The sequence below is a fragment of the Chiloscyllium punctatum genome, chromosome 10, assembly GCF_047496795.1.
Source record: "Chiloscyllium punctatum isolate Juve2018m chromosome 10, sChiPun1.3, whole genome shotgun sequence".
NCBI classification, from domain to species: Eukaryota; Metazoa; Chordata; class Chondrichthyes; order Orectolobiformes; family Hemiscylliidae; genus Chiloscyllium; species Chiloscyllium punctatum.
In genome coordinates this window covers 76302675-76325097 of record NC_092748.1, presented here as the reverse complement: position 1 = coordinate 76325097, position 22423 = coordinate 76302675, and the positions used below count along the sequence as shown (strand labels likewise).

Genomic DNA, 22423 nt, shown 5'->3' with positions numbered 1-22423 from the left:
GTGGCATTAAAGAGCCTTAGCAAAATGAGAATCAATGGGGCAAACTCTTCAGCAGTTAGTGATAGCTGACACATAGGAAAATGGTCTTGATTGTTGGAGGTCAGTCATTTCATCTCCAGGACATCTCTGCAGGAATTCCTCTGGGTAGTGCCCCAGGCCCAACCATCTTCAGCTTCTTCATCAGTGACCTTCCCTCTATCATAAAGGTCAGAAGTCAGGATGATCACCAATGTTTGCACAATGTTCAGCACCATTCACGACGACTCAGGCTCTGAAGCGGTCTGTGTCCAAATGCAACAAGATCTGGACAATATCCAGGCTTGGGCTGACAACTGGCAACTGATATTCGCTCCACGCAAATGCCAGACATCACCAATAAGAGGCAGTCTAACCACTGCCCCTTGACATTTAAGGTGTTATCATCACTGAATCCCCTACTATCAACATCCTGGGGATTACCATTGATCAGAAACTCAACTGGTCTTGCCACATAAACGCAGTGGCTACAAGAGCAGATCGGAGGCCAGGAATACTGTGGCAATTAACTCACATCCTGATTTCTCAAAGCATGTCCACCATCTACAAGGCACAAGTCAAGAGTGTGATGGAATACTCCACACTTGCCTGAATGAGTGCAATCCCAACACTCAAGCTTGACATCATCCAAGGTAAAGCAGCCTGCTTGATTGGCATTATATCCACAAGCATCCACTCCCTCCACCATCGACACTCAGTAACAGCAGTGTGTACTGTTTATAAGATGCATTGCAGAAATTCTTCAGACAGCATCTTCCAAACCCATAACTGCTTCCATCTAAAAGGACAAGGACAGCAGATATATGGGAACACCACCACCTTCAATTTCACCTATAAGCCATTCGCCATCCTGACTTGGAAATATACTGCTGTTCCTTCACTGTTGCAAGATAAAAATCCTAGAATTCCCTCCCTAATGTGGGTCAACCCAGAGCAGGTGGACAGCAGCGGTTCAAGAAGGCAGCTCACACCAACTTCTCAAGGGCAAATAGGGACAGGCAATAAACACTGCCCAGCAAATAAACACTGTCCACATCCCAGGAAATAATTAAAAATAAATAGGCGAGAGAGTTGGACAGAGAAATGGCAGATGGAATTGAACTGGGCAGATGTGAGGCGATGTGTTTTGGGAGATCAAATGCAGGAGGGAAGTATACAGTAAATGGCAGAACCATTAGTAGCATCAACATACAAAGTGATCTAGGTGTACAGATCCCTAAAAGTGGCAACACGAATGGATAAGGTGGTCAAGAATGCATCTAACATGCTTGCCTTAATAATTCTGGGCATAGAGCATAAAAATGATCAAGTTGTATTGCAGCTGTATAGAACTTTACTTAAGCCATATTTAGAATATTGTGTATAGTCCTGGTTGCCACATTACCAGAAGGATGTGGAGAGGGTACAGAAATGGTTTACCAGGACGTTGCCTGGTTTGGAGCATCTGAGTTTTGAGCAGAGGTTTGGACACTCTTTGGAAACTAAACAATAGCAATATTTAATATGTATCTTGACAGATGTATGATTAGACAGGGAATAGAGGAGTACTGACGATGTAGAGGCAAAAGGTTTTTAGTTTAGAAAGGCATCATGTGTTGGTCTAGTTTTAATGGCTTGATGGACCTGTTGCTGTGCTATACTGTTTTGAAGTGAGTAAGTAAGCAGTGCTGTTGAGGAGTTTCAGAGAGAATGGAGAGGAGATAAGTTCAAAAGATAGGAGCAGAATTAGGCTAGTTGCCCCAAGGAGCCTGAGCATATCATGGCTCATATGCTCCTCATCTCTATTTTCCTGGCTTCTCTCCATATCCCTTCAACCCATTAACAGTTTAAAAATCTGTCTAATTCCTCCTCAAATTTACTCACTGTCCCAGCATCCACTGCACTTTGGGATAGCGAATTCCACAGATTCACAACCCTTGGGAGAAGTAATTTCTCCTCAACTCCGTGATGACACTGGCAGGAGTCTGATGACTTAGGTCCAGGATCTGGAAGGTTATGAGCAGTGAGAGGTTTGTGGGGAAGTCCAAGAGGCCAAAGGTTAGATCTGTCCATAAGCCCACCTCCACTTTGCTGTGGCTGGGAGGAGTAGCCACAGCTGGGACCAGCCTTTTTGAGGTCTGAGATTTGCGGAGATGAATGAGGCTGCAAGAGTACTGTAGCAAAGAATGCACGGAGGCTTGGAGAAAATGAGAATGGGCTTGGGGGAGACAGAGTCCACAGGGACTAGGAGGAACAACAAGACTGCACTAGGATTGTGAGAGATAGTGAATCATCAAAAGGGATTGGTGAGAGACAGGGAGACTACAAGGAATCTGGTGGGATATATAAGGAGACAGTAGGGGACTGAGAGGGTGTGAGGAAGCTTTGTGAGGACCACAAAGAGGAATAATGGAAGAGAAGGAGATTTCAAGGGGATTTGGAGAGAGAAGGCTTCAGAGCAGATAACAGCTAGGCTACAAAAGAGGATAAGAGAGAAAGAGGCTACAGGGAAGAGTGAAGAATTTCAAGCCTGTTAACAAAGACCAAATAAAATTATCTCCAGGTGAGAAAGCAATTGTTGAGCATTCCAATCCTGGACTAAATCAGAAGACAAGAAAGCAGTGGATCTACACCACATATCTCCCTGCACCCATCCCCAATGAACTTTTGATTTCCTTTTTGTAATTTCTCCTGAATGAATTGGGTGGGTTTCCATTTTTTTGTTTCTTATTTTCAGCACCCACAATATTTTACTTTGGTTGGTGATTACTTTTATGTTGTAATTCAACTTTTTCTTTGAAAATGTTTGTTTCATTACTCATTATTAGCTTTCATTTTATTCAACATTTTTGATTTTGTTCATGTAAAAATCATGCTGCAAATGCAAAGCAGTTCATTTTCTTAGTACTTGTTGTGAAAGGTATCTTTATTGTTTGCAATATTAACAATATTTTTAAACTTAGGCAATGTCCCACGAATTCAAAAGAACTTTTAACCCCCAGCAGAAAATGACGCAGAAACCCTCAGGTTGGTGATTATTCAAGTCACATTCTAATTGAATTGATTTATTCTAGCAAGCACACTAAGTTTGAAAGAAACATTTCTTACCACAATTAATTCCCTTCTTATCATTCAGCAATTGTTAGATCCAGGTACAGTTTAATAATTAAAAAAAGAGTATACTGTATATTGCATTTTCCTTCTTATGGTTTCCAAAGATGGATTAAATAAATATTTCGCCTTTTAAAAAAAAAATACAAGATTCAGCAGAATATTTTTGTGCTTCCTTTTATGTAGTTGCACTGTCAAACACATTTCATTTTTACTGATTTTTTTTTAAACTGTAATTAAATAAGTTAATGTCAAGTAACTACTTAGGTCCTGGAAATTGTATAATATATAATGAAATATTGAATGAAAGCTGACTGTAAATTTACAGATTTTCAGCACATGTAGTGTTTTCTTATATTTGTTTTTATGTATATTGTTCTCCTTTTCCCCAGTCGAGTACTCATCTCCACATTCCAATTTCACGATTTCTAAAGTTGAATACTTATATTATAACCCCCAATTTATATTCAACCATCAAAAGGATTAAGTTATATTTTTATAGGAATGTCTGTGAGCCCTGGACATCTATGGGCATTTGACTGCAATTTTGGCAAATGATGTGCCAAACACATACAAAATGCTTTTTTAAGTAGTTTGCTATAGTCAAGGTTTTCGCAGTTTATCTGCAAAACCTTAAGATTTGTGTTTCATCAAGTGCACTGAATTTGTCATTTAGGTTAAGCTCTTACTGATTAGGATTCTTGAGGTGCAATGGTAGTGTCGCTATCCCGAACCAAGAGGCCTGAGTTCAAGTCCCACCTGCTCAAGAAGTGTGTAATAGCATCTCTGAACAGGTTGATTAGAAAAATGAGTTAAATTTTTAAAAATTTAGTGATTTGGATTCTCCTGTGGTGCAGTGGTAGTATCCCTACGCCTGAGACCCAGGTTCAAGACCCATCTGCTCTAAAGCTGTGGAATAACATCTCTGAATGGGTTGATGAGTAAAATAAGTGAAATAAAAAAAACTGCTTCTGATTTGTTTTGTTTACAATTTGGCAAGTGCTTGGGAGTCTGTCATGTCACTTCTCAATTTGATTATTTTCAACAATTTCTATTTACTAATAATATCACGCAAAACATTATATCCACTTCAAACTTTTTCATAGATTTTCTTAAGCATTTTTCACCAGAAATGTTTACAGAGTTGCAATTCACCAACAAAGAATACTGCAGGGTGTGCACACCCTCACATAATCTCAATACTGTACTGTAATCTTACTTAACAATTCAATGAAGGACACACAAATTTCAGAAAACATCTTTACCTTATTTACATATTTACCCAATCATCTCATTAGGTTTTAACTTTCAGTATGAAAAGTAAAGTCTGACAAACCTTTCCAGGACTTGAATATGTCTAATTTAGAAATTGCATCCCAAATATCTCACAGCCCAGCCCATTTCTCACAGCTGAGGCTTACACAATTGGTCGAAAATTCCCTTAAGTCAGTGTGTCCAATTTATATTATAATGATATCGTTGGATCTCTTCAAGAACTGGAAAGTTACAAAGTGATTTATGTGTCAGATACAGTGGCTCAGTGGTTAGCATTGCTGCCTCACACTGACAGGAACTCAGATTAGATTCTAACCTCGGCTGGCTGACTGTGTGGAGTTTGCACGTTCTTCCCATGTCTCTGTGTGGATTTCCTCCAGGTGCTCCAGTTTCCTCCCACAGTCCAAAGATGTGCCATTAGGTGAATTGGTCATACTAAATTACCCATCGTGTTGGGTGCATTAGTCAGGGGTAAAAGCAGGGTAGGGGAATGGGTCTGGGTGGGTTAGTCTTCGCAGGGCCGGTGTGGACTTGTTGGGGATCTGTAGGGGATCTAATTGAATCTAAGTTGTCCATAGTGTTCAAGGATGTATAGGTTAGGTGTATTAGTCAGGGAAAATGTAGGGGAATGGGTCTGGGTTGATTACTCTGTGGAGGGTCAGCATGCGTTTGTTGGGCCGAATGGCCTGTTTTCACATTGTGGGGATTTTATGATATGTTTTTCGCATAATTATCAAAAGGGGAAATCATATTACTTCATTCATTTAATTCAATGTTGTCACTTTGAAATGAGCAAAATGAAAGCAGACTTTACAAACCACCATGAGGAGAAGGAGTGGGGACTAGGAAAAACTGAACAAGGAGAGATGGTGAACTAGATAAAACAACATGAGGAGGGAGAGTGAATATTCTAAGAGTGACATCATAGGAAATTTGAGAATCGATTGATTTTCAAGCAGCTGCTGCTGGGGGCTGTATTTTAGCTGCAGTAATTTTGGAAGCTAAATTTTTTAACTTACGTGGGGAAAGTATAAATTTAGAGGCTTGAGAGAGAAAGAGAGAAACCTGACTTGTAAGATCAAAGAGGTCCTACATTGTACTCCTCTATAGTTTGCTTGAGTAACATTAAAGTGCATTAAACGAAGTTGAAGTACCTAAATTTAAAGTAGGTAAAATAATTTGCAAGTATGAGGTGAAGGCAAGACAGAGCAGTTCAGATATATAGTATGCCTCTCCAGTGGCTTATGGGGAGTAGTGGACACTTCTCGTGATCTGAACAGTCACCGATTGCACAAAAGTGAGCTCTAGGTTTCATACCTTGAGTAGCAGCTAAACTCACTGAAGTGCATCCACAAGGTGGAAAAATATGTTAATAGCATGTTCAAAACGGTGGTCATACCTCAAGTCAAAAGCAAGCAGGCAAGTAGAAAATGGGTGCTTGCCAGGTGTCCAAGAGAAGACAGGCAGACAGTGCAGGAGTCTGCAGACACACGAGCTAGATTTTCTGTCTGGAGAATGGTGAGGATGATGTATCCTTTAAGGAGTACTAAGCTTCTGGCAGCACAGTTCACCCAGCTGTACAGGAGTGGAGGAAAAAGAATGGGAAAGCAGTATGAATAGAGAGTCATTTATTCAGGCGAACAGATTGGAGTTTCTGTGGCCAACAATGTGACTTCAGGATGGTATGCTACTTCATTGGTGCTAGAGTCAAGGATATCATAAAGCAGCTGCAGGATATTCCTCTTGGGGAGGTGAACAACCAAAGATTCATAGACTACATTAGTTCCAGAAAGAAGGTAGGAGGAGAATGCAATTGGACTTTAGAGGGCTAAGTAGAAAATTGGCAAGCAGGATATCTAAAGTAGTAATTTCTGGATTACACCCAGTTCCACGTGCAAGTGTACATAGAAAAATGAAGATAAACCAGATGAATTTTCTAGATGGCTTGAAAAATGGTGCAGGAGGGAGAGTTTTAGTTTCCTAGGTCACTACGGGGAAATAGCACCTATACAAACTAGGTAAGCTGCATTTAAATAAGGCTAGAACTGACTTCCTTGCAGGATGTTTTCCTAGTGCTACTGGGGAGGATTTAAACTAACTCCAGATAAAAGAAGCAATGGTGTTACTTTTGGTTAAAGGGAGTAGTACTGGGGAACTAGGATGTTTCAGAGGATTCGAGGATAAAACCAATTTGGCTTAAGCTAAGAAATAGAAAGGGTGTTATTAAGTTGATTGGTGAAATCTATAGACCATCAACTGGTGAGAAGCATGTGGAGGAACAAATCTGCTAAGGAATTATGAAGAGGTGTAAACATCATAGTGTAGTTGTAATGGAGGACTTGAATAATCTGTATATCAGCTAAGATATTGATGGCATAAAAGTTGTGAGGGGCAGGCTTTCCTAGCCTTTATTCAGGAGAATTTCTGATGGTAATATGTGTCCAATCCAACACAAATAATAATGGACTGCTAGACCTGATTCTTGGTAATGAGGTGGGCAAAGTAGATCAAGTGAAAGGACCTTTAGGAGATGGGGTCAGTGTATTATAATGTTTAGCATGATCGTGGGCAGTGCAGAGTCAAAAAATAAAAACTGGTGGACAGCTGACTTCAATGGAACAAGAATGAAGCTGGGCTGGATAAACTGAGAATAGCTGAATAATAGGCTATCTGAAGAAGAGATGGTTTGAGCACAGTCAAGGTATATTACTTCAAAAGTGATTGGTAAGATAAACAAATCAAATCTCCCTGGATGATGAAAGGGATCAAAATTAAGTTAAAGAAGAAAAGAATGTACTTGTGACAGGTGTCAGGTATTAAAACATTTAGGAGGTAAGCTGAATACAGAAAGCTCAGAAAGGAAGTGATAAAGCAAATAAGAGAAATGAAGAAGTATTAAGAAAAGACTTGAAGCAAACACAAAGGGAAATCCCAAAGTCTTCTATAAGCACGTCAGTAGTAAAATCAGAACCTACATGGAGGCAGTGGGCATGGCCGGGGTTGTCATGTAATACTTTGAACCTGTCTTTATCTTCGAGGCAGATGCTGTCCAGTCAATTGTGATAAGGGAGATAACTCAGTAGAAGAGATTAAGATTGATGGTGAGGAACCATTGATTAAGCTGTCAGTATTTAAAGTTGAAGGGACACTGGGACTAGATGAGATGCATCCAGGGACATTAATATTGAATATTTACGATGTTGAAGGAAGTGACAATGGAGCTGTATAGATGCTGGCAATAATTTTGCCATCTTTCCTTGATTTGGAGGTGTGCTAAAGATCCAGGGTAGGGGAATACAGAATTAGAGGGCACAGGTTTAAGGTGAGAGAGGAAAGATGTAAAAGGGACCTAAGGGGCAACTTTTCCATGCAGAGAGTAGTGTGTATGTGGAATGAACTGCCAGAGGAAGTGGTGCAGGTAGATACAATTACATCATTTAAAAGGCATCTCGATGGGTATATGAATAGGAAGAGCTTAGGGATATGCTGTAAATGGGACTAGATTAATTTAGGATATCTGGTTGGCGTGGACAAGTTGTATCAAAGGGTCTGTTTCTATGACTTGACGCTTCCAAACAATTGCATTACTGTTTAACAAGGCTTATAAAAATAGGTCTAGCAATTACCAAACAGGTTTTAAGAAAATGACTTTGATTGGGAAAAAACCTTTAGAAACGATTGTTAGGGATAGAATTAATATTCATTAGTTCAGAATGAAAAGCATATCTAAATGATTTGCTGGAAATTCTAAAAAGTTTTTCTTGGAGGAGGCTAAGGCTGTTGGTGTGTGTGTTTGATTTTCCAAAGGGGATTTGGTGCAGTGCCATACAACAGAGTTGTGAGGTAACTTATAGGTTATGGAATAAAAGGGACAGTAGCAACATGGATACAAAATTGACAAAGGGATTGAAAACAGAGAGCACTGATTAATGGATATTCTTTGATCTGAAAGAAGTTCTTAGTGGATTTCCTTGGCGTCAGTATTGGTATCCTAGCTTTTCCTGATTTTGCTTTGAAGGGGACAGTTTCAAAGTTTGCAGATGATGCAGAACTTGTCAGAATTGTAAACTGTGAGGAGGAGAGTGTAGCATTTCAGAAAGAAACTGACAGGTTAGTGATAAAGGAAATTCAATGTGGAAAGTTGTGAGTTAATACACTATGGAGCAAAGAGGTTGGAGATACGATATGAAACAAAGGGTACTATTCTAAAGGTTGTGCCAGAGCAGAGAGACCTGGATGTATATCTATTTTAAGTTAATAAAGATGGCAGTGAGACCTACTAATAAAGCATTCAGCATTCTGGGCTTCAGTATTTGAGGCAACAAGTATAGGAGGAAAAAGGTCATGATAAATGTTATACAGCTCATTAGACCTCAACAGGAATATTGTACAGAGTTCTGGACTCCACACTTTAGGAAGGATGTGATTGAATCAGTGAGTGTACGGAAGAATGAAAAACTTCAGTTATGAAGAAGGGTGGTAAAAGTTGGGAGTACTTTCCTTGGAAAGGAGAATGCTGAGGAGAAAATTGACACAAAATCATGAGGTGTCCAGACATAAATGATAGAGTGAAGTCTGTAAAAGAATCAAGAACTAATTGTTTTGCAAAAGAAGCAAAAGTGAGGAGAGAAATAACTTTTTCACATAGTCTGTTGTGAGGGTCTGGAATGCATTGCCTTGAAATGTCCCATTGAATAGGGTATTAGAGGGTTATTTAAATAGGAACATTTTGCAGGGTTACAGAAACAGGCAAGAGTTTGCTCATAAATTAAATTGTTCTAAGGGCTAGAATGGACTTGATGGGCCGATTGGTAGCCTCCTGCATTTTAATAATGCTGTGATAACATGTCTGAGCATTGACATTTATGACTATTAGATTAGTCATTGACTCTTAATATCTTCCATCTCTGAGTCTGTGTTTATTGTTACATATTTCACATGTAATTAGTCCTTATATTAATACAAACTCATGCATGCAGTTTCTTTTAGCAGATCCTTCTCTCATTAAATAGAAGGAATAATGTGTCATTAACATTGTGCTTTTATTGATTGTCACACTTCACAGGGAATGTGTTTGGAACAGTTTCCTCACATGCATCAAATCATGTTGAAGTTCAAGTAGGACCGATTTCAATGGAAGTTGTAACAGGAGACATAACTTCTGAGAAAACTGATGTCATTGTCAACTCAACAAACAGTAATTTCACTCTGAGAGCAGGTATAATGTACAGTGTTCAAAAGTTTTTTTAAAGATGCAAAATATAATTATTCATCTTTAACTCCTGTCCAGATTTTGCACATGAAAATACAACACAGCTGAGAATGACTTGGACTTTATTATAATATTAATGGTAGGGAATTTAGCACTCATTGTTGTCATAGGAGTCTAGTGGCCACATCGCACAAATTCAGGTTTTGCTGCTGGAGCAAGTTGCTTCTGCAGAAGATGGACTCTTACAGTTCTCCCTGACCAACTTGACAATGAATTTGGTTTGTTGGCATGAGGTAGGGGTACTAATCCATTCACTGAATATGAAAGAAAGGTAAAAAAATGCTCATGCATTCAAAAGTAAGTGAGATTTTAATGGCCTAATAAATGATGATTAATACTGAATAACCTATCTATCCCAAGAATATAGTTTTACAAGTGTGAGGTTGCACAAATTCAGAAAAAACATTATCAGCAATAATGTTTTTAAATGCTAATATTTTTGTCAATTTTGTCACAATGAATCCATCAATATTTTGAATCCACATTGCATTTTCTGCAGATGGAAATCAGGTTAAACCTCCACCAGTCGTCTCTCCCTAATCAGAAACCAGCCCTATGATCCTCGGGGACTCTGGTGACTTGACCTATATTCTCGTTTTATTCTTTGTGGTTGAGCTCTGTGTTTCTCACTTAAGACGCCACTCTGATTGAAGAGCTTTGCTATTTCTTGCCTTATTCACATGCCACAAATTTGAGTGGATATGATTATTCCATGTTCTGGATTAGTGGTACTGGAAGAGCACAGCAGTTCAGGCAGCATCCAAGGAGCTTCGAAATCGACGTTTCGGGCAAAAGCCCTTCATCAGGAATAAAGGCAGTGAGCCTGAAGCGTGGAGAGATAAGCTAGAGGAGGGTGGGGGTGGGGAGAAAGTAGCATAGAGTACAATGGGTGAGTGGGGGAGGGGATGAAGGTGATAGGTCAGGGAGGAGAAGGTGGAGTGGATAGGTGGAAAAGGAGATAGGCAGGTAGGACAAGTCCGGACAAGTCATGGGGACAGTGCTGAGCTGGAAGTTTAGAACTAGGGTGAGGTGGGGGAAGGGAAAATGAGGAAACTGTTGAAGTCCACATTGATGCCCTGGGGTTAAGTGTTCCGACGCAGAAGATGAGGTGTTCTTCTTCCAGGCGTCTGGTGAGGGAGCAGCGGTGAAGGAGGCCCAGGACCTCCATGTCCTCAGCAGAGTGGGAGGGGGAGTTGAAATGTTGGGCCATGGGGCGGTGTGGTTGATTGGTGTGGGTGTCCTGGAGATGTTCCCTAAAGCGCTCTGCTAGGAGGCGCCCAGTTTCCCCAATGTAGAGGAGACCGCATCGGGAGCAACGGATACGATAAATGATATTAGTGGATGTGCAAATAAAACTTTGATGGATGTGGAAGGCTCCTTTAGGGCCTTGGATAGAGGTGAGGGAGGAGGTGTGGGCGCAGGTTTTACAGTTCCTGCGGTGGCAGGGGCAAGTGCCAGGATGGGAGGGTGGGTTGTAGGGGGGTGTGGACCTGACCAGGTAGTCACAGAGGGAACGGTCTTTGCGGAAGGCGTTGGAAGTAAAACTTTGATTACTTGGATGATTATTCCATGGTTGACTTAGTGATCATTTATAACATAACAGATTATTTTATGCTGCTATAAATTAATTCCTTCATTTTCACTTAAATTTCAGGTGTTTCCAAGGCGATACTAGATGCTGCGGGTCAAACTGTAGAAGATGAATGCAAAGTCCTTGGTATAGTTACTGTAGAGATATATTTTGTTGCCTTATAACTTGCGCTAAATAATGCAATTTACACTTGCAATTATTCCTGGTTAACAAATTTCTGTACTAAAACATAGATTTTAAACAAATCATCAAGCACTGCAGTAAGACAGAATCAGGAGAACTATTGAGCAGTGTGGCATGCAAAGAAATTTTGGATGTATGTGTAATGCCAGATTTCTTAAAAGATGCTGAGAGTAGTTTGAATCAAATTCCTTTCAACTGTACTCCTTGCAAAGCTCCTAGATCTTATTCAACAATATCACTAAGCTGTGGTTCTCAGAATGCTTCTAAGCTGTTGATCTCAATAACATTACCCCTTCTACTTCATAATCTGCTTGGTGGTCATTCCTAAAGCATACCAGTGATACCCATTTTCAAGATTTTTCCTCATGTGCCTAGGTCTTTGGACCCCTTCCACATTTTCTCTGGACCCCTGTTCACATGTTCTCTAAATACCTGAAATTTCCTCTATTTTCCCTTGAATATTACCAAGGTGGATTTTTACAAGCAGCAGAAAATTAAATAATCACACCAGGGCTGCCATTCAATTAAGGACAATGGCCCATTTCTCAGCGTTTCTGGTCAAATTAAAGGTCAACTGCTCAATAGCTTATTTGCACTATTCATAGGGAAGGCCACTATTGGATCTGTAAGCAGAATTCTTGCAGAAGAATTTCTTCCAGAGTGCCTGTACCAGGCTGGTAGGCTCAAGCGATTGGAATGGTGAAACTGCCGTCTTGTGCTATTACTTCTGGGGAAGATCCTTACATAGACTAAGACAGGGTCATTAAGGAAGAACCCCACTTCAATCTCTTGGGAATTCTCTGTGAGGCTGCTTTGATATACCTGGTGGTTTCTCTACTCACAGCATCTCATACATATCACAGTAAAATGTCTGCAATGGAGAAGAGAGCATTGTGACTGCTAATTGGTCCACTTAATGAACTGTTTGATTCCTCCTCCAGTTAGTGGGTAGCTGTAATGCTACTGTACCTGCTTCTCAAAATACTTGATAACATTGGGAAGAAATTTAGGTTCCTGCCAATGGTTTCTGAATCCATTTTAAGAGTATTTCTGCCTCCCAGTCCATACAAGGGACTACCAAGTAATTCATGATTACTCATCTTGATTTTGTTAGCCAATCCTATACTTAGAACATAGAAACATAGAACATTACAGCGTAGTACAGGCCCTTTGGAACCAATCTGAAGCCTGTCTAACCTCATTGTCACTAATCCGAGAGCGGAGTACCAAAGTTAAAGTTTGTAATTTTTTAAGTTCCGTAAGTCACCAAATCTATTCTTACACTTTCTTTGATGTTCCAAACTATTTAAAAGTAATAACATTTCTATTTGGACCATGACTTTTTTTTAAACATTACTGGTACAATATTTGAGCTTGTGGAGTTTCCACAACTGTCACATGATCACTGTCATCTAACCTAAATACAGCAGGTGGCAGTGCATAAATGCAAGAATGCATTGCAAACTGTGTGCCCCAGAATTCGAATTAAGGCTGCTCCCTTCCTGAACCTGATGAACGCTCATTGTAGTTGTATATTTTCTTGATGAATTAAATCTGCTGTTGTCACCCGCTTCAGGTCCCAAGCATTTCTGCTTGCAGTGGCACAAGAACAAGAAACTAGGCCCACTCTGTCCTTGGTTCAACTCGGGGCCTCACATCGTGCTACATCTTCATTTTACATGTTTTACATTTTACAATTAACATTTCATCCAACCCTTTGCTTTTTGTTTTGATTTTGTAATCCCCTAATCTCTGTTAGGTTCCCAGCTAAGTGGCCAATCCCTGGCTGTGTCCTGGACTAAGTATGAACAGTGCAACAGAAAATAATAAATGTACCATAAAAAACAGTTAAAATTTTATGTATAGTAAACATTTCAGAACTGTTACTTTCTCCATTGTTTCCATATTACAATGAAATTTCAAAAATATTGTTGAGGTAATTCTCTATTTACTTCAAGGCATCCAGCCAAATAATGGAATAATAACAACAAATGCAGGAAACTTAGCATGTAAAAAGATAATTCACATGGTTGGACAAACAGACCCAAATCAAATACGAGCTTTTATTGGTACAATTCTTCAGAAGTGTGAAGATGAGAAATTTTCCTCAGTTGCTTTCCCTGCACTCGGAACAGGTTTGAATTTTATTCATTCATTTATTTGTTGACTCTCTGTTTTATTTTGAAGAGCAAAGAAGAACAAAAATATCCAAAAAAATAGTTATTACCCCAATTAAGGTTGGACGAACTGGCATGTGCAAGTTGTATATTTAATTTGATTAAATGTTATGACTCAGTATATGAGATGAAAGACATGAGTTTGTTAAGGAAATAATTTTGCAACAGACTTTAGTATAGTGGATACAAATAACATCCCAAAAATAATTGATAATCAGGAAATGGAAGAGAGGGAATTCAATAAAATCACAAACACCAAGGAAATGGTACTGAACGAATTGTTGGAGCTGTGTGTTGACAAGTTTTTTTTTAATTTTAAAAAGAAAGAGAGGTCAGAGTGAGCATTGGCCCCTTAGGAAATGAACCTGGTGTGAGATCATTATGGAAAACAGTGAAATGGCAGAGAAGTTCAGGGTGGCATGGTGGCTCAGTGGTTAGCACTGCTGCCTCATAGTGTCAGGGACCTGAGTTCGATTCCAGCCTCAGGTGACTGTCTGTCTGTGTGGAGTCTGCGCATTCTCCCCGTATATATGTGGATTTCCTCTGGGTTCTCTGGTTTCCTCACAAGTCCAAAGATGTGCAGATAAAGTTGTTTGGCTATGCTAAATTGCCCACAGTGTCCAAGGATGTGTAAATTAGGTGGATTAGCTATTGAAATGCAGGGTTACAGGATGGGGTAGGGGTGTTGAGAGTTGGAGTGGACCTGATGTGCCTAAATGGCCTGCTTCAATACTGTAGGGATTCAATTATTCCATAATTGTCTACCTCACTCTTGCTTTCTCTTTTGGCCTCTACTACTCTTACCACCTGACCTACTTCCTCTTTCTTATTTCCCTCCCTGTGACAATATAGCTATGGCAAGTCTATATACCATAACCAATTTGCCTTCCTATGACCAGATAAGTCACTATATCACTTTCAATTAAAGTATAGGAATTGGTGAATCTTTTTTTCAGAGATCTACCTTGTAAAAGTATGAATGCTAACAGTTCATCTCCTGTTTGAAATGGTCCACTTGTAACATGCTTGTCTGCCTATTATTTCATTGTTGCCTGCAGAGTTTTCGAAACAGAGTTTGCATGTTCCTGTGAGTCTTCAAGAAATATGGGCAGTTAATGTAACATTCAGGTTCTTTTTGTTTAAAATCTTTGGATTGAGCTTTCTCTTTTGAAGAAAAAGGAGTTACCGTTCCTTTTGACAAAAATAGTCTATATCTCTCATCTACTTAATTCACCTCTCTAAACAGTGTTTACCTTTAGTTTCAAATTTGTGGTTAAAGCTACAATTTGATGTGTGGCATTTTCCTTTGAATTGTCTATTCAAACTCACTAGGAGAAAGTGAGGACTGCAGATGCTGGAGATCAGAGCTGAAAAATGTGTTGCTGGAAAAGTGCAGCGGGTCAGGCAGCATCAAAGGAGCAGGAGAATCGACGTTTCGGGCATAAGCCCTTCTTCAAACTCACTCCCAAACTCTTAAGTCCTCATTCCTGAAGAAGGGCTGATGTCCGAAATGTCGATTCTCCTGTTCCTTGGATGCTGTCTGATCTGCTGCGCTTTTCCAGCAACACATTTTCAGCTCTGATCTCCAGCATCTGCAGTCCTCACTTTCTCCCCTAATCTGATAATCTCCAATTCCAGGTTCTTGCTTTTTCCCCTGAACCCTTGATTCCCTCACTGATTAATGATCTATTTTTCTCAGCCTTGAGCATACTTAATGACCCATACTCTACAACACCCTGCGCAAAGAATTCTGTAGATTTATATCCATCTGAGAGATTAAAATCCTCCTCAGCTCTGTTTTAAATATGTGACCTCCTAACCTGAGGGTATGCTGTCAGGTCCAAGACTCTTCTACAATGGGAAACAACCTCTCCCCATCTAACCTCTCCTAAAAATCTGGTATATTTCAATAAATTCACCTTTTATTAATCTAAACTCCCATATGTACAATTCCAATCCACTCAACTTCTCCTCCTCCTCCTAAACAGTACCTCAATAACTAAAATCAGCCTAAAGAATCTTCTCCAGATTGCCTCAGTCCATTATATCTATCCTTCTATAAGAAACTGAAAAGCATTTGCAATATTCCATCTGTGGTGTCACTAGTGTCTTGCATGATTTTTAGCAAAACTTCCTTATTTCTTACCCAACTACCTTTGCAATAAAGCACATCATTCTACTTGTCTTCCCTATTACCTGTTGAAATGATTTGGAGATGCTGGTGTTAGACTAGGGTGTACAAAGTTAAAAATCACACAACACCAGGTTATAGTCCAACCAGATTAATTAGAAGCACACTAGCTTTTGGAGCATCGCTCCTTCATCAGGTGATAGTGGAGGCTCAATCCTAACACACAGAATTTATAGCAAAAATTTACAGTGTGATGTAACTGAAATTATACATTGAAAAATTGATTGTCTGTTAAGTCTTTCATCTGTTAGAATACCGTGATAGTTTCACTTCTTTCATGTGTAAATCACAAAACCTTTTTTTAAAAGGTTGCATTCTCAGGTTAGCTGTTAACAATGGTGATAGCTAGACAATATGTTGAAGGTGTTGGCCCCCTGTGTTCTCTGTCTATGCCATGATGTTTAGATTGATTCTAATCTAAAAAGTGAGATACCAGAGTTCTATATGAAGGCATGCAGTTTTTGAGCAAAGTACAATGTAACCCTGCAAGTACAAATTCACCCCACAAAATATATGTGTGCATGTGGGTCTTTGTCTGTCTGTGTGTCTGTCTGTCTGGGTTGGGGGTTGTGAGTGTGAGAAAGCTTATGCGTGTGTGTGTAGTGAGTGTAGAGTGTCTTAAGTCTGTGAGGGGGTGCATGTGTGAGTGTGTGTGTGTGTGTGTGTGTGTGTGTGTATGTAGGAGTGCCTGTGTATGTGTAGTGCAATGGTGATCACCTGTAATGTGACATGAACCCAAGGTCCCAGTTGAGGCCCTCCCTATGGGTATCGAACTTAGCTATCAGCCTCTGCTCGGCCACTTTCCTCTGCTGCCTGTCCCGAAGTCCACCTTGGAGCATGGTCACCCGAAGGTCCGAGGTAACATGTCCTGGACCACGGAAGTGTTCCCCAACTGGGAGGGAACCCTCCTGACTGTTGATTGTTGTGCGGTGCCCATTCATCCATTGTCGTAGCCATATACACAGACGCGCACACACACCCTTACACCCTTACACCCTCACACACTCACACACACACACACACACACACACACACACACACACACTTTCTCACACTCCTAACCCCCAACCCAGACAGACAAAGACCCACATGCACACATATATTTTGTGGGGTGAATTTATACTTGCAGAGTTACATTGTACTTTGCTCAAAAGCTGCATGAATTTATGTAGAACTCTGGTATCTCACTTTTTAGATTAGAATCAATCTAAACATCATGGCACAGACAGAGAACAGAGGGGGCCAGCACCTTCAACATATTGTCTAGCTATCACCATTGTTAACAGCTAACCTGAGAATGCAACTTTTTATAAAAAAAAGGTTTTGTGATTTACACATGAAAGAAGTGAAACTATCACTGTATTCTAACAGATGAAAGGCCAACAGACAATCAATTTTTCAATGTATAATTTCAGTTACATCACACTGTAAATTTTTGCTATAAGTTCTGTGTGTTAGGATTTAGCCCTCCACTATCACCTGATGAAGGAGCGACGCTCCGAAAGCTAGTGTGCTTCCAATTAAACCTGTTGGACTATAACCCGGTGTTGTGTGATAAATTGGTATGCTAGCTTTTTGTGATGTATGCTTGAGGACAGCCAAATCCCTCTGTTCTGTAGCTTTCTGCAGTCCTCCATTTTAGGAATATTCAGCTCATCTATTCTTCCTGCAAAAATGCATATCTCACATTTATTATCTATAATCTACATTATTTTCCATCAGCTAAGCTTTTACCCACTTACTTTACCAGTCTGTGTCCCACTACAGACTTTTTGAGTCATCCTCAAAACTTGCCTTCCTACCTATTTTTGTGTCATTTGCAAACAGAGCTGTATCACATTCACTTTCCTCATCCAAGTCATTAATTAATATTGTAAATATTTATGAGCACTGATCCTTGTGATGCTCCACTAGTAACAGCTTGCCATCCGGATATCCTTTCCCCCTTATTCCAAATCTCAGCCAATCCTCTATCCATGCTAATATATTACCTCTAACAATGTGGCCTCTTATTAAATAGCCTAATGTAGCCTTCTCTTCAAGAAGCCATGTTTTTTCTTTTTGATCATATTATGCATTTCTAAATGCTGCACTAATACATCCTTTTTAATAGACTCCAACATTCTCTCAATAACAAACATTAAGCTAACTAGCCTTTAGTTAACTGTTTTGTTTACTTTTGTTTTCAAATAAAGATGGTACATTGACAGTTTTCCAATCATAGGGAATTTTTCCAGAATTCGTGTAAGATTAGTACTAGTGCATCCATTGTCTCTTTATCTTCTTCTTATGCATCCCATCAGCACCAGGGGACTTAAGTTTTTAGTCCCATTATTTCCCTAATATTTCTTTCCTTTCACAATAGTTGTTCAATTTATTTCCTCTCCACCTTTTTCCCCTTGATTATTTAGGAATTTTAAAATGCTATTAGTGTCTTCCACCATGAACACAAATGCAAAGCATTTCTTTCAATCCCTTTCCCACTTTATGGTTCTCCATTTTATTTCCACAGCCTAAGCTAACTTTGGCCTTTCTTTTTATATTGAAAAAACACTTTTGCTATCAGTCATAATATGACTTACAAATTTACCCTCAATGGTTCTCTGCTCCCCTTTTCTTTTGGTCACCTTTTGTTGGTTTTTACAATTCCTCTAGTTTACTGACAATGTGTGGTTTTTTTTCTCGCAATTTTATGCTATACTTCACTTCCTTGGTTAACCCTGGCTGTTGACTTATCCACTTCCTAGAATCCCTTCTTATTGTGAAATATCTTTGAGGTGAGCCATGAAATATTTTCTTAAAGGATCTGCCTTTTTTTTTCCTCAAGTCACCTTTGTTGTTAAATGTCTTTCCCTATCCATTCTAACCAGCTTGGCCCTCTATCATTTATAATTATCTTTAAATTTAGCACAGTTGTTTCTAACTCAAGTTTTTCCCTTTTAAATAGAATGTTAAATTCTACCATGTCACAGTCACTATTTCCAAGGGGTTCTTTTACATGGAGATCTTTTAGTAAACCTGCCTCATTGCACATCACCAGACTCAAAATAGCCTAACTGAATTCCCATCATATTGTTTTAGGAAACTGTTGTGAATACACATTTTAATTTTTTCATCATGGCTACCTCTCCCAGACTTTCCCAATCCACTTGAAGATGAAATTCAGTTATGATTAATGCATTGCCTTTTTTGAACATGCCCTCATAATCTGATTTATTCTCTGTCCCATTGAATAGCTCCTGTTTGGGCCTAAAGATTGCTTCTTCCCCTTTTTGTTTCTTACCTTCATCCAATTAAAATCTATGTCTTCCAATTCAATGTGTTCTGATTCTATCCCTCCTAACATTGAGACACCATGACTCATTCCTTTTGAAATGTCAATGTGTTATGACATGGGGATAGATAGCTGTACCAAATCGGTCTTTCTACCTCTGTATTTGCAACACAGTAAAATTAAACTCTCAAAGGCCCTGAAAAGTGACCTCAATAGTTCCTACATAGACTTTTGAATAACCAATTCCAGACTTTGCAAATGACTAACTAATTCTGGACACTGGTTTGTAGCTTAAACAAAGGATTTAGCAACATACTAACAATATAGTAACTTTAGTAGAATAACCTTAAACAACAAGTTATCTAATTGCTCTGTGTTTAAAAAAAAACAAGAAGACAACAAACAAAGTAAAAGGATAAATAAAAGAAAATAACCTTCAGTCGTTTGTACAGTCCACTGTTCCACAGGCAAAATTGCAGGTTTCTTGGTTGATTTTCTGAAACTATTGATCAGGGTCACCTTTCAGTTCACTCCGATAAAGGCAGTAGTACTTACAACTTCTGAGAATCATAGCCTGCTTCCACATTGCAGGGAGTCTATCTGTCGCATTGAGTCCATACAGACCTTCCAAAAAGCATCCCACTCAGACCAACACCCCCACTTAGTTTTCTCTTTGTGAGCTTCTGACATGCAGAGGTGATTGCCCAGTGGTAGTATTGCTTGGCTTTTAATACAAAAGTCAGCTGATGTTCTTGGCATCCAGAATCAAATCCTGTTAGTGCAGATGGTGGAAGTTGAATTTAATAATGAAGAATCTAGAATAAAGAATCTACTGATGACCATCAAAAGTCTGTCTGGCTCACTAATATCCTTCAGGGAAGGAAATCTGCCATCCTAACCTGGCCTAGCAAGCCACTCATAGAGTCATAGTGTTTTCGGTATGGAAACAGACAATTCAGTCTAACTTGTCCATGCCGACTAGATATCCTAACCTGATTTTGTCCCATTTTCCAGCATGTGGCCCATATCCACCGAAATCCTTCCTATTCATGTGAAATTCACAAGATCACCATTCTTTAGATGAAGAAATTTCTCCTAATCTCAGTAATTCCAATAGTATAGTCTCACTTGGCCTTCATCTCACTGTGCTGAATTGTGCACATTGCTTGTGCTTTTTATTGACCACCCTCTACCACCCTCTATCCCTTCTGGGTTTATGAGGGTAATTGGAAAATGGTGTACCTTTATGGATCAGTTCATAATCTGGGCGGCACGGTGGCACAGTGGTTAGCACTGCTGCCTCACAGCGCCAGAGACCCGGGTTCGATTCCCGCCTCAGGCGACTGACTGTGTGGAGTTTGCACGTCCTCCCCGTGTCTGTGTGGGTTTCCTCCCACAGTCCAAAGATGTGCAGGTCAGGTGGATTGGCCATGCTAAATTGCCCGTAGTGTTAGGTAAGGGGTAGATGTAGGGGTATGGGTGGATTGCGCTTCGGCGGGGCGGTGTGGACTTGATGGGCCGAAGTGCCTGTTTCCACACTGTAAGTAATCTAATCTAATCCTAATAATTGTCAGCTATTCCCACCATCTGACTCACAGTGGCTACCTTCTGGTCTTTAACAAGGGTTCTAATTGAGAAAGGTAGTGAGCTTTTAGATTATTCCAAGAGAATGATTTCAATAAGAGCTTCACATGTGGTATTCACTCCAAATGACCATATCAACCAGTCAAAGTAACTTTGCTTTATTCTTTCAAATTTAAGGTAGGTTTACGTGGGCTGTTAATTTGAGTTTTAAATCTTTTGCCTGTATGCCTCAGGAACTAAGTCGTATGTGCTTAGAGTAAGCTTTCTTGCAGCATCAAAATCCATAGTAATCTCCGCTGACAGAGATGTATATGTAGAACTGTTTAACCTTTCAACCTGCTTTGCATGCACCATGTCCAGTTTTTCTCCAGCCGTTTCATTTATTTCAGTACCTTTTTAAATTAACATAAAGATTGAGCCCACGTACTTTTCCTTTGAACTTTGGTTCGGCATATAAAAAAGAATTCCTTACTGGATTTAGATTATGACTAGGATTTTCCTCATTAGAACTTTCCTCTACATCTGAGGCTTCTTTTTTTAACCCACAACTCTTTAAGCCAGTATTCTTTTTTCCTCTTTCTCTTTCCATTACCTCTTTGTTTTACTTTACAGCTCTCAAGTTCCAGGCACTTAAATACTGTCTCTTTGCTTTCTCCTCTCTCTCTCTCTCTCTCTCTCTCTCTCTCTCTCTCTCTCTCTCTAAGGTTCAAGTATTTTCATAACCATCTACACCCTTTGCAATTCCAGTGTTATTTCCATGATTTTATATGTTCAAGCTGCTTTTAAAAGCACTCACCCATAATTACCAATAATGACTGCCTGCTTGAAAGGCTTGGTCTCTGTTGTATTTCCATTAATTCCAAGTCATCAGGACAACTTGCAAAACAAAAAATCAAAACACAGAATAAGCAATGTTTATACTGAATAAGAGAGGAGTGTTGACTGGTTGGCAAGTGGACTCTGGTTGAGGTTGACATGGAGAATGCAGTTAATGCAGTTACAATGATTGACAGTTAACTGCCAAGCTTTGTTTAAATATTGACTCTGATTGGTCAAGGCATTGTCCTGAGAAATGTTAAAAGAAGTTAAAGTAACATCTATGAAAAGGGACAAGAAGATAATCAGAGCTGAAGTACATCTTTTATAATTGGTATCTTTTAGTTGTTTGGCACAATGCATAACAATGTTATTCTTGATACATGAATACATGTAACAGAGATTTTTATATGATATCATGGGTTGTGAATTGAAATCCTTTTAAGAAGAAAGAATTTGCATTAAAAATTTAAAAATCTGGGACTTGACCGTTAAGTAAACAACTAACTTTAGGCATGGAAAGGGATGAAAGAAATTGACTTCTCAACAAAATAATTATTTTCATGATGACTAGAAGGCCAAATCGTGCATACAAATTTTAAATTTTTCTTTGCTCCAATACATAGGACAAGGACGAGTAAACCCTTCCCAAGTTGCCAATGCAATGATTGATTCGGTTGTTGATTTTGTAAGCAGAAAATCTTCAACTTATTTGCGGAAGATTCGCATTGTTATTTTTCAACCACAAATGTTCAGTGAATTTCAGAACCGTCTGCAAAAACATGATAGGTCTAATCTGACAGAATCAGAATCTTTTTGGAATAAAGCAAAAAGTAAGTCTCAGAACAATTTGTTAAAGATTTTTCTTCTTCTGCTTGTGTTTTATTCTATAAGAACTGCCTTGTTCTAAAATGTAATATTTCTGGCACTCCTA

The 22423-nt window shown here is 39.3% G+C and overlaps 1 protein-coding gene across 1 annotated transcript in view; it reads left to right on the top strand.

Moving 5' to 3' along the window:
• LOC140482316 (protein mono-ADP-ribosyltransferase PARP14-like) overlaps positions 1-22423 on the top strand; it is a 64220-nt gene that overhangs the window by 30993 nt on the left and 10804 nt on the right. Inside the window, exons 9-13 of the mRNA XM_072579594.1 lie at positions 2979-3042; positions 9467-9619; positions 11328-11390; positions 13406-13582; positions 22116-22322. Coding sequence (XP_072435695.1) covers positions 2979-3042; positions 9467-9619; positions 11328-11390; positions 13406-13582; positions 22116-22322 — 664 coding nt within the window. The remainder of the gene's footprint in view (positions 1-2978; positions 3043-9466; positions 9620-11327; positions 11391-13405; positions 13583-22115; positions 22323-22423) is intronic.